This window comes from Ylistrum balloti, unplaced genomic scaffold (assembly GCF_031769215.1).
Source record: "Ylistrum balloti isolate Yb309-2 unplaced genomic scaffold, AGI_CSIRO_Ybal_v1 Utg370544, whole genome shotgun sequence".
NCBI classification, from domain to species: Eukaryota; Metazoa; Mollusca; class Bivalvia; order Pectinida; family Pectinidae; genus Ylistrum; species Ylistrum balloti.
Window position 1 is genome coordinate 356,868 of NW_026782345.1, and position 13,636 is coordinate 370,503.

A 13,636-nucleotide genomic window follows, 5' to 3' on the forward strand; every position below is an offset into this window, starting at 1 on the left:
ACTTATTTATTGTCATACCTTATGTAATAACACAGACAAATTATATAACATATTTATTGTGATACCTTAAGTAATAACACAGACAAGTAATATAACTTATTTATTGTCATACCTTAAGTAATAACACAGACAAATAATATAACATATTTATTGTGATACCTTAAGTAATAACACAGACAAATAATATAACTTATTTATTGTCATACCTTATGTAATAACACAGACAAATAATATAACATATTTATTGTGATACCTTAAGTAATAACACAGACAAATAATATAACATATTTATTGTCATACCTTAAGTAATAACACAGACAAATAATATAACATATTTATTGTGATACCTTAAGTAATAACACAGACAAATAATATAACATATTTATTGTCATACCTTAAGTAATAACACAGACAAATAATATAACATATTTATTGTGATACCTTAAGTAATAACACAGACAAATAATATAACATATTTATTGTCATACCTTAAGTAATAACACAGACAAATAATATAACATATTTATTGTCATACCTTAAGTAATAACACAGACAAATAATATAACATATTTATTGTCATACCTTAAGTAATAACACAGACAAATAATATAACATATTTATTGTGATACCTTAAGTAATAACACAGACAAATAATATAACATATTTATTGTGATACCTTAAGTAATAACACAGACAAATAATATAACATATTTATTGTCATACCTTAAGTAATAACACAGACAAATAATATAACTTATTTATTGTCATACCTTATGTAATAACACAGACAAATTATATAACATATTTATTGTCATACCTTAAGTAATAACACAGACAAATAATATAACATATTTATTGTCATACCTTAAGTAATAACACAGACAAATGATATAACATATTTATTGTGATACCTTAAGTAATAACACAGACAAATAATATAACATATTTATTGTGATACCTTAAGTAATAACACAGACAAATAATATAACATATTTATTGTCATACCTTAAGTAATAACACAGACAAATAATATAACATATTTATTGTGATACCTTAAGTAATAACACAGACAAATAATATAACATATTTATTGTCATACCTTAAGTAATAACACAGACAAATAATATAACATATTTATTGTCATACCTTAAGTAATAATACAGACAAATAATATAACATATTTATTGTCATACCTTAAGTAATAACACAGACAAATTATATAACATATTTATTTTCATACCTTAAGTAATAACACAGACAAATAATATAACATATTTAGTGTCATAAGTAAGAAACCTAATTCTAGTTTTAATAACCGAATATTAATATTATAGTTTCTGATGACCTCATATGGGCAGGCACTTATGTCTCATAGGCTTTCTCACAAAGAAATTTCACTTTCAGATGCGTCTGTTTGAAAACATAAGTGTAAGAGACTGACCCACCCTGTATTGCTTACAAGGGAGTCCATTAGACAAGATCACCTACAAATGTATGACGTCACAGTGCCATATGGCCACACTTATCATTGAAATTTTTACCTAATGGTAGTGGCTACTTTTAAAGAAAGAAAATGTCCTAGAATGCCTGAAAGTACCTGCTTTGCTTCTTCGCCTGTTCCTAAATCATTATTGGCTGAGGGCTTCTGATTTACATTATTTTTCAACTTAGTTGCAGTTTATATTCTATTTTTATTACGATCGCCTTTTGTCCGTCAATGTCCTTGGTGCATCGTAAACAATTTACATTTTTTTGACTCCTTCTCAATAACCAAAAGATCCCGAGGTATGGCATTGTGCCAGAAGCATGCTGGGATGAAGGGCTACCAAGTTTGTTCAAATGAATGGCCTCCATGCATGGTCATAGGTGTCAAATAAATGACAATCATGTAAATGAATTCTCTTCAATAATCATGAGGGAATCTCCGGTCACTGTCAAGGCCCATGGGCCTTTTGTTAAGAATTCTTGTTATCGATTTTGTTTCATTCATTATTTGCATTTATTTTTCTAGGAAAGAAAGTAATGTGTTCTTCCACATGAGTTCTGTGGTAAGTCAAATTCCGAGCTCAAAGAAAACCCAGAAAAGTCAGTTCATCAAAAGCTTGCACTCTGATTGGCTATTCTACCAGGAGATGACCCGATTCCAACGACATCCTATGGTGAGGACGTGCACTGTGGTGTCTCCAATTACTGTGGCTATTTTTGCTGGACCTGCCAAGCTTTCACCAGATGCTGTCAAGGACAGACATTTGAACAGAAGTAAGTCTTAAGGATGTAGTTAAGAAGTCATTCCTTAACAAAACTTTAAGGAACAGACACAGCAAACTAGAAGGTGCTCTTATTCCTGATTTTTCCAGAATTTACAACTTAAGCTTTATTATCTAAGTTGGGTCCAAGATTTTGATTTTAAATTAGTTCATGTTCACACCATTATACAAATTTTGATCATTGGTCACGGTTAAGTGGTCATAAGTAGCATTTCACTATTGAAATAAAATGCTCATATACAAGAGGCTTTAACAATTGATGGTGTTTTTTGACAATAACAGAAATAACAGCATTTGATAGAAATAAATACATCTCATTTGAAATTCTTCTCCTTAGGTGGAAATTGTTGCTGTTCTCAGTTTGTGTATAAGTAGTGCCTTCTGATAACTGTAAAAGAAGAAAATATTCAGCTGATTATTGAACATTTTGAGCCCTATACGTACACCATATATACATATATTTAAAAGATGTGAGAGGAAAAAGCAGTTTTTGGATATTATTCAAGCAACCAATACTTGAAAAAGTTGTGTCTCTTATCAAATTGTCTCTCAATTTTATCTCTGCATTTTTTATGATGTTCTTTGAATGCAATGCTAAATGCATCATTCTTCATTAATCCTAATATTTCAACATGCACATTTAATTTATAAAACCAACAATATCGGTGTTTAGGTCATCTAACCCAAAGGGTTGTGCATCATCCGTAGTTATATGCCGTTCAACCTCTGTAAACTTTTGCTTTAAAACACTACCTCTGCTTAAGGCCTAGGCAAATTTAAATCAAATTTGGTTTGAAACATTATTGGGGGTGGAGGATCTTAAGTTCAGAAATTTTTATTTGACCCCTAGGGACCTTGGATGGTGCCCCAAAATGGTAGTTAGACAATATTTTGCTTCAAAACACTACTTCTTCTGAATGCCTGGATAGATTTCAACCAAATTTGGCATGAAATATCATTGTAGTTTGGTTATTTTTGTTAAATTGCTAAATTTGTTTAATTTAGAAAGTTGATTCAACCCCTAGAGACTTGAGGACGAGGCCCCAAAAGGGGAAATTAGACAATATTTTTTGCAAAATTCTACTCTTTCTTAATGCTGAAATGCAATCAACCAAATTTAATCTGAAACATAATTGGGAGTAGGGAATCATTTCTTAATTTCAGAAATTTGATTCAACCCCTAGGGACTTGATGGCAGGACCCGAACAGGGAAATTAGGCAATATTTTGCTTTAAAATGCTACTCTATTTTATGCTTTAATTGGAGATATCAATTTTCTTTTTATTAATCTAACACTTGAAACTTTTAACAAAATATGTTCATTACTTTGTACCATTACCCATTCCTTTATCAATACCATTTTCCTGTACCTTATCATATTTTGATAACATATTGATCATAAATATACTGATATGAAATGATATCAAGAAATTCTTATTTTTCTCCCATTCTATTCTTTGTTTTTATTTTTTTTTTAAATCTTACACCAACTTATACTCCTGTATTCTTTGTTTTTGATTTTAAATTATGAAAGTATAACACTTTTTTACCTCTAAAACTGAAGGGATGATTTCATCTTGATTGGTATAAATACTGTCTACTTGCATAGGTTCCTCGTCATTGTTCATATTGGTACCATTTTCCTCCATGATCTCATTGATAAGCTGTTTGAAAATCATTTTAATATCAAATAATGAACCATTCCAGGTATGTTATTTTTTTCATATGTACATGTAGAGTAAAACAAGTTCATATGAGATCAATATAATCAATAATATAATATTCATTATTTTATTTCTATGCATTTTCTACCAAAACATATAAAGGGTCAGTAGTCAATAATTATATATAGAATAATATAAATATAGGCTTAGTTTAAAAAATCCATTTATATCAAAATTTTATAAATCTAATATGATATTGGAACTTTAATTGGGTATAAACAGAGCTTAATGAAATAGCGATACCTGGAGCAAGTCTTCATTCAATGAAGCAATCTATTACGAGTTCAGTGACCAATTTACACTGATTAGGCCTATTTGTTAATTAACCTCTGAACTTTGTTTGGCAATGTGACTGGAGTCTCGGTACTTACCCTTCTGTTTTCTCATTTTGTAAGAGCAGATCTTGGTCATTTTGGTTTTGGGGTTGATGTCATTATTGGGGTAACAGGGATCGATGAAATGGACACAACATCTTCCATGACTATCGTCTGCAAGGTGGGGACAGCATCAGGATTCAGAGTTTTCTTCTCTGGGGGAGTTCGTCCCATGGACCGGACAATAGCATACTTCATCAGATAGGGTCTTCAAAGTGCTTCTCACACAAAACAGAATACTTAGTCGGCCCTTCCCACTTATCCCTTTTCATTCTGACAAAGTTTGTCCATTGTTTACAAACATCAGGCGATTTTATAGGAAACAAATGAAGTGCATATCATCTGCATGTTTGCAAGAACTTCCTTTCCAGATTGAGTAAGTCTATTGACACTGCTGATATCTTCAAGATATACACGATCGTGTTTAGTATGCAAAATCTTCAATGTGACGCAGTAAGTTGTACTCGGATATTACAACACTGATCATTTTCGTATATAAACAAAGATGGCTGATCGCTGATATGCGTGTACTTGTTCACCTTGTGACGTCAACCTTAATCAATGTTTGGAAACTGATATTCTCAACCTTGTTTGGACACTTGAAATTTGGATAAGTTGAAATATTTTCCACAGTCCTTTGAATTTTGAGATTTTGTCTGTATTATATTATCAAAGGTTAAATGATGATTCCATAAAGTAGATGAAAATGTATGTGTCATATTGATCACCTTTTCATCACCAATCATTTGTGAAAAATCTTTGATTGTGTATTGTTTTAACTAATTAAATCAAAAGTCACTAAATAGGAAAACAAAAGAGAAATATCATTGTAATATCTTATTATTAACCAACAGTGTATAGACATGTAAAATCTCCCATTAATGATGAAGATTCTTTACACTTCACAGATTTGGGGACGAGAGGAGAGTTTGGTAGTGAGGAAAGTGATAGTGAAGGTGAGGATCAGGAAGATGAGAGGAAAACCACACTACAGCTGGACGAATGGCTTGGCCTGAAACTGGACAATGAGGTACAGTGATGATTACTAAAATGTACATGCAGGGCCTATTTTGAAACCAACTGAAGCCCATGCGTATTTGCAATTCCCCTATCACAACAATGTCAGGAATGGGATATAATGTCACATTCAACATTTGTTTGTTCTAATGACTTCTTCTGATGAACAAAAAGCCCTAGGATCATTATATTTCGCTGATAGTTTCCTTGGATGAAGACTCACAAAGTTTGTGAATAGATATGACCTTGACTTTGAGGTCACAGGGACAGGGGTAATATAGGTATTCCAAAAAAGAATCTATGTCTTGCCTTGAGTGCTATACACTTACAGGTTTTAAAGTTGGTTTGAATCAATTTGAATATGTGAGTACATGCAGGTAAAAATGCAGGCCTACAAGGCTCAACTTGTTTGTTTCAATTTTCAGTTTTTATTGTGACAGATTAGAATATAAAACAAATTGATTTTTTGTATAACTTTGTTATAGAATACCAATGAAACCAATGTGATGAAAATAGATTATAACAATCCTAACATTACCATTTATGAGATAAATGTATTATAAGTTCAATATTGGTGTCTGGTATGTCATACTTACACTTCTTGGTTCTGTGTCTGTTACAGACGATGAGCATAGTGTTGCAGCTAAGACAGAAATGGAACAGCTTGCTGCTACGAAGGATGAAGTCTCCCTCCAAGACATGGTCGCAGCTGGATGAGGTGGGTTGGATAACACTAATTGATACAATATAGGATCCAGAAGGGCAAATTAAACTGCAACTTAAGGATTTTTACTGTCAGTTCCCTGAAAGATGTATAACTATTCATCACTCGATCACTCTAAATCTTTCTGTGTGTCGGGGGAATATCCCCCACATAACAACACTTCATCTGTCACTGTATCAGTCTGTCTGGGGAATATCCCCCACACTAACAACACTTTATCTGTCACTGTATCAGTCTGTCTGGGGAATATCCCCCACACTAACAACACTTTATCTGTCACTGTATCAGTCTGTCTGGGGAATATCCCCCACACTAACAACACTTTATCTGTCACTGTATCAGTCTGTCTGGGGAATATCCCCCACACTAACAACACTTTATCTGTCACTGTATCAGTCTGTCTGGGGAATATCCCCCACACTAACAACACTTTATCTGTCACTGTATCAGTCTGTCTGGGGAATATCCCCACACTAACAACACTTTATCTGTCACTGTATCAGTCTGTCTGGGGAATATCCCCCACACTAACAACACTTTATCTGTCACTTTATCAGTCCGTCCATGTGTCTGGGGAATATCCCCCACACTAACAACACTTTATCTGTCACTGTATCAGTCTGTCTGGGGAATATCCCCAACACTAACAACACTTTATCTGTCACTGTATCAGTCCGTCCATGTGTCTGGGGAATATCCCCCACACTAACAACACTTTATCTGTCACTTTATCAGTCCGTCCATGTGTCTGGGGAATATCCCCCACACTAACAACACTTTATCTGTCACTGTATCAGTCTGTCTGGGGAATATCCCCCACACTAACAACACTTCATCTGTCACTTTATCAGTCCGTCCATGTGTCTGGGGAATATCCCCCACACTAACAACACTTTATCTGTCACTGTATCAGTCCGTCCATGTGTCTGGGGAATATCCCCCACACTAACAACACTTTATCTGTCACTTTATCAGTCCGTCCATGTGTTGGGGGAATATTCCCCACACTAACAACACTTTATCTGTCACTGTATCAGTCTGTCTAAGTGTCTGGGGAATATATCCCACACTATGTCAGTGTCAGGCAGTTTTTCAATGCAATGTGAATATAACCCTCACAAGTACAACACTTTCTCTATAACTTGTATAGTCTTTCAGTGTCTTTGAATATATCCTTCACAGGTACACTATATATATTTGTTGGTAGCCTGACATTGTCTTGGGGATATATCCCCCACAGTTACAACACTATACATATCTGTAACTTGGGTAGTCAGTGAGTGTCTTAAGAACACATGCTCCACGGATACAAAATATTCTTTCATTTTTGCCATCAGTGATTATACTTGCCAACATTCTTGAAGAGGTGACATACAGTTCATTTAAAGTTTGAACTGCTCTTGCTTGATAACTTATGAATGTTTAATTTTTCAAATTCATTGAAATAATTAAGTAAGTTACTGATAAATCATTGAAACCAAGTATTATTAGGTCTCCTTCCAACACAGGGAAGATTATAAATATGGTAATCTTAAAGTTGATGTTGTGAATTACAGTCTGTGGTGAGAACCATTGTTAATGTTTTAACAAATGAAGAACAGACAATGGGACTGCAGCAACCAGCCGGAATTGGTCAGAGACCAAGACCTATGAGTAAGTTGATGATGATGAAATATTAAGAAAATAAGAAAAGCTCAAGATCATAAGGTGAAAGGTCAAGGTCATTGCTGTGATTTTCAGTTGATATTAATGAGGTTTGGGTGTTAAGCTATCTTTGAGAACTCCCTGTTTATTGTTAATAATAAGGGGTCATAAAAACACCCCCTACCCCACTCACTCATACCTTCCACATTGAGGGGAGTTGAGTTTTGAAATTCATATGAGCCTCTGGGCCTGATTTTGTAATTATTTACCTAGGTAATCAGCTCCCATTATTATCTGTACAGGATGATAACACATGATGGATTATTAAGGTTAGAATTAGCTTAAAAATATTTGTATTCTTACCTGTAAACAGGTCAGAGAAATCCTATATTATAAATAGAAAATTGGTTTCTTTACAATGTCTTAATTCTCTTTTGCTTTTTATTAATCATTTTATAAAAATCTGTAACAATAAACAACTATTGTATACTAACAAGAGCTTCAGATTGATTGAAGAGTTTCATTTGTAGCTGCTGAGTCTATCATGTCTGGAGGCAATGGAAAAGGCAACTTTGACTTTGTTACTCCTCCACGCAAAAATTTCCAGTTTCAACATGGTAAGATTTCCTTGATATGTTTCATGTCATTATATTTTGGTTTCACATTTCGAATACAAGTTGATTTTACTGCCACAGTCACCACACTCAATTTTATCAAAACAAATTTCCTGACACTTTTCTCTTTCTGTACTCATGACATCTAGCGTTGTCACAGAGTGACCAGGTATCCACAACATCTTTAGACATTACAGTAAATATTTCTTCTTTCCTTTCTGACGTTAGTAGAGGTCATGACATGTCCGTAGGTACGAATCGGCAGATGAAATGTATTTTTAAACAATAATGATAAGTATCAGAAATATTGTCATGATACATCAGGTTTTACAAGAACATTCATATCTTGATGCTCACAAATCAACTAATTTTGTTGGGTTATTTATGCTAACAGCAAAATGGCAGGTTCTGCTTTTACTTTCCTTTTCTAGAGCATTGCTGATGAGATAGTGAAAAAGTTGAGATTTATGTACAGTTTAGTACAGTTTAGTCACAACAAAACAAGAATATGTAAAACTTTTGTATGTAATGCAAGAGGAATTATTGCACTTTGTTACTTTTCAAACTTAAATTTTGTTCCATACAGAGAGCATAACCTGTCGGCCCTTGTATGTGTTGAATTCAAGAATTCTTGTTGTTGCTATTCAGGAGATGTACCTAAAGATTATTCTTATATTATATAGGATCCCATTTGTCATTTCATGTGCATTGACCGTTTTTGGACTTAAAAAACAAAGTGACAGATATGGTAAAGTGGGTCATCTTGGAAATGGACAGTAGAAGTTTGTTATTTCTGGAGAAGTACTAGAAGGATGATTCTAATGTTTCCTATGTAGGCTTTCCCTTGGTCAATGGTTTTGCATGGAAACATCTGAGGATTCTCTCATTTGAATTTTTATTGTTGTATTTTATTTTTATTGTGGTATTAGCCATGACAACAAATAAAGTTTCAACGAAACTTACATTTCCTGTTTTAAGGCATATCAACATAGAAAATTCTACTATTCATTTGTAGATAAATTGATGCATTAAAAAGAGTGTGTTTATGTCTTCTTAGGTAGCCATTATATGTAGTAAATAAATGATTAATCTCAGTATCTCAATTGTCATTTCACAGGGACTTGGTGCATCACCTAACTAGTATTAAAGTCAAAATCTAATGTTACAAACAGATGGTGCTATATCAGAGTTACACATCTGTATTTTCAACAAAAAGAAATTGAATGAAAAATATTTAATAATTTTGATTATTGATCCCCAAGGCTATCAAAATTAATGTTTTAACTGACAATTTAACCATGGGAAGAAATACATTTTTGTCAATGCCACATTTGCATGTTGAATTCTTTTTAAGACCATTTTGTTGTTAGAAAGTACCTTTTTGTAATTACTGGATTTCTTGGTATTATCATGTGATTAATTCCCTGGTCAAAACAAGAAATAACTAATATGTATTACAAATACAAGAAATTATACAGCATATTTTAAAGAATCAGTTCAGATATGACTTCTGGTAGTTTGGATAAGATCATTTCTTGTCCAGGAAATGATATCAAAGACAGAAAAAACACAGAATTAGTATCAGTCCTTTGGAAAGTTACCATCAAAACTGTGTTTGACAGGAAATAGTGGTGTTGAGAATACATCGTCCAGCAGTTGTCCGTCCACCAACACCAGTCTGAAGGGTAGTCAGCCCAGCACACCTTCCATGAGTCCAGGCCCAGCCTCCCCAAGGCTGAACCCCCAAACCCAGGTACCAGCCAGCTTCTGGATCATGAAATGTACTAATCAAAACAAACTAGACATTTCCATGAACAAGGCAATGTGGACTACAAATATCTCTAGCCAGAAGAAAGTTAATAGTGTGTTTCAGGTTAGTATTCAGTATTCCTGTTTAGGATAAACACTACTTTGTATAGCAGTGAGTTGTCTTAAAGTTGTCCTCTGTGAAATTCTCTCTATTACATATTCTGTCTGGATTTAAACAGTATCTTATGTCTTGACTGTTTGTGTATCAGTTAAATTTACAGAACATGTATCTGTCCATAGAAATATGAGGCAAAAAATACAAAACTTTTAAGTATAAAGTATTTAAAAAGTGTAAGTGACATGTGATGTCAAGTAAATCAAACATTGTATTCCTGCCATTGTGTGCAACACATTTACTGCAAAAGAATCAATGAGTGTGCACTGTTGTAGCATAGCACTGCTCTCAGATATTATATAAAATTTCCTTGAGTTGTTGACTGCTTCTGTGATTATGTAGTTATTTTGACAATTGAAATTCCAATTTATTTTCATGCTTTTTGAATTTTAATTTGTCATGAACTGAAATCAAACTCATATTTTTTTGACTGGAATATCATTTGAGATATGAAGAGAGAACAAATTATAATTTTTTTTTCCTTTAACTTTTACTAAGAGTTCATCCCTTTGACCAGTCTTATTTCTTGATTGACTGGCCCCATTTTGAATGTATCTGATATAAACACTACCTGTATATAATATTTCCCACCATACAGGAAGGGAAAACCGTTTACCTGATTTTCTCTGTACAAGGAAGTGGCCATTTCCAGGGTTATGCTAAAATGAAGTCAAAGCTTGTATATAAAAAGTGCCAGGACTCTGGCCATCATGGATCTGACTATACCTGTGATATTGAGTGGATAAAAAGGTATGATCACTTGTACACTATCAGACAATATTTGAACCATACTATTGTGTATTAAGATAATCCCCTTTCATGCCAATACTTGACTTTGTTGATATACTAAGAGGAAAAAGGAACACAGCTTCATCTTTAATGTTTAATTAAATGGAAAAAGGAACACAACTTCATCTTTAATGTTTAATTAAATAACATTTATTAGTAATATGCTGAAATGCAAAATGCATTAGTCAACTTCGAACATTAGACAATCTGTCTTCAAAGTTTTAACAAAAGAGGACTTAATTTGACCCCATGAATTAGGGTACCCCTAAGTACACAAAGTTGAAATGATGGCAGTTGTCATCCGATCCCTTATGTTGAGGGCTTTCTGTGAACAGCTATATCCTCTCTAATTTTGCATGGCCTTCATAAGGACATTAACTATCCGTAGAGGAATGTTTTGCCATTCCTCTGTATGTGTGTTGGCCAAGTGGTGGAGGTTATTTCGGACGTTTGCTCGATTCCAATCTCTTCATTCTGTCTTAAGTTTTCCCACATGTGTGGAAGTTGGGTCAAATCGGTGCTGAATGGAAGCCAGTCAATAGGGGCAATGTTCTTGGTCGCAAGAAAGTCCCTACAAACTTTTACAATGTGTGGCCTTGTGTTATCATGCTGAAAGGTCAAATAGTGCTTTATATTGGAAGTCTCAACGTGAGGCCTCAGGATAGCTCTCGATAGCAATACAGCCATTCAATTCCCATTAATGATTACTCTTGAAACCACGGGAAATTCCTCCCCAAACCATAATCAATCCACTCCCAAATCTGTCATGCACCTAAACACAAGCATCTGCATGACACTCTCCTCGACACCAGTTCACATGTTGACGGACATCTGATCAAAATAACGTGAATCGAGATTGATCTGTGAAGAGCATGGATCTATAACGTCTCAATAGGAAACATCTGGACACATGTGCCATCAACCATGGCATACAACATGCTTGAGGTTGAGATGTCATAGGAAACAAACATATTGGCAACATGGTTGTAAATTTGCCTCACAGTTTTGGGGTGGATTGGACAGTTTTCATTACCAGTGTTATTTTGTGCTGCTTTGGCTACCATTAATCTCCTGTCACACAAGTGGGGAAGACTTATGAAGTGATCTTGACATTGCGATGTTACACCTGATCCAATGTGGTGGTCAAGGCACACTTGTGTACAAGATATTCACACCATAGCATCAAAGCATCACATGCTACACTCAGTATATTTTCATCAGTAAAGATAAAAGGGACACTTGACTTAATTAGAGATAAAACATTTGTGATCCCTCAACAAATTTATTTAAGAGAAAAAGATCAAAGAGTATGGGTATCTGCTGTTGTTATCAGTGAAATGTCATTGGAATCTAACTTAGTCTTCAGCAGCTTTTCTGTGTTTTGTAGTCTTGGCCTTAGGTCTAAACAAACTTCAGCAGCTTTTCTGTGTATTTTTAGTTCTTGGTCTTAGGTCTAAACAACTTCAGCAGCTTTTCTGTGTATTTTTAGTTCTTAGCCTTAGATCTAAACAACTTCAGCAGCTTTTCTGTGTATTTTTAGTTCTTGGCCTTAGATCTAAACAACTTCAGCAGCTTTTCTGTGTATTTTTAGTTCTTAGCCTTAGATCTAAACAACTTCAGCAGCTTTTCTGTGTATTTTTAGTTCTTAGCCTTAGATCTAAACAACTTCAGCAGCTTTTCTGTGTATTTTTAGTTCTTGGCCTTAGATCTAAACAACTTCAGCAGCTTTTCTGTGTATTTTTAATTCTTGGTCTTAGGTCTAAACAACTTCAGCAGCTTTTCTGTGTATTTTTAGTTCTTAGCCTTAGGTCTAAACAATCTTCAGCAGCTTTTCTGTGTATTTTTTATTCTTGGTCTTAGGTCTAAACAACTTCAGCAGCTTTTCTGTGTATTTTTAGTTCTTGGCCTTAGATCTAAACAACTTCAGCAGCTTTTCTGTGTATTTTTAGTTCTTGGTCTTAGGTCTAAACAATCTTCAGCAGCTTTTCTGTGTATTTTTAGTTCTTGGCCTTAGGTCTAAACAACTTCAGCAGCTTTTCTGTGTATTTTTAGTTCTTGGCCTTAGATCTAAACAACTTCAGCAGCTTTTCTGTGTATTTTTAGTTCTTGGCCTTAGGTCTAAACAACTTCAGCAGCTTTTCTGTGTATTTTTAGTTCTTGGCCTTAGGTCTAAACAATCTTCAGCAGCTTTTCTGTGTATTTTTAGTTCTTGGCCTTAGGTCTAAACAATCTTCAGCAGCTTTTCTGTGTTTTGTAGTCTTGGCCTTAGATCTAAACAAACTTCAGCAGCTTTTCTGTGTATTTTTAGTTCTTGGCCTTAGATCTAAACAACTTCAGCAGCTTTTCTGTGTATTTTTAGTTCTTGGCCTTAGGTCTAAACAACTTCAGCAGCTTTTCTGTGTATTTTTAGTTCTTGGCCTTAGGTCTAAACAATCTTCAGCAGCTTTTCTGTGTATTTTTAGTTCTTGGCCTTAGGTCTAAACAATCTTCAGCAGCTTTTCTGTGTTTTGTAGTCTTGGCCTTAGATCTAAACAAACTTCAGCAGCTTTTCTGTGTATT

The 13,636-nt window shown here is 34.1% G+C and overlaps 1 protein-coding gene across 1 annotated transcript in view; it reads left to right on the plus strand.

Moving 5' to 3' along the window:
- LOC132556095 (3'-5' RNA helicase YTHDC2-like) overlaps nucleotides 1–13,636 on the plus strand; it is a 62,556-nt gene that overhangs the window by 43,206 nt on the left and 5,714 nt on the right. Inside the window, exons 25-31 of the mRNA XM_060220483.1 lie at nucleotides 2,012–2,259; nucleotides 5,274–5,395; nucleotides 6,005–6,100; nucleotides 7,663–7,759; nucleotides 8,281–8,367; nucleotides 9,987–10,237; nucleotides 10,887–11,038. Of these exons, the coding sequence (XP_060076466.1) occupies nucleotides 2,012–2,259; nucleotides 5,274–5,395; nucleotides 6,005–6,100; nucleotides 7,663–7,759; nucleotides 8,281–8,367; nucleotides 9,987–10,237; nucleotides 10,887–11,038 (1,053 nt within the window). The remainder of the gene's footprint in view (nucleotides 1–2,011; nucleotides 2,260–5,273; nucleotides 5,396–6,004; nucleotides 6,101–7,662; nucleotides 7,760–8,280; nucleotides 8,368–9,986; nucleotides 10,238–10,886; nucleotides 11,039–13,636) is intronic.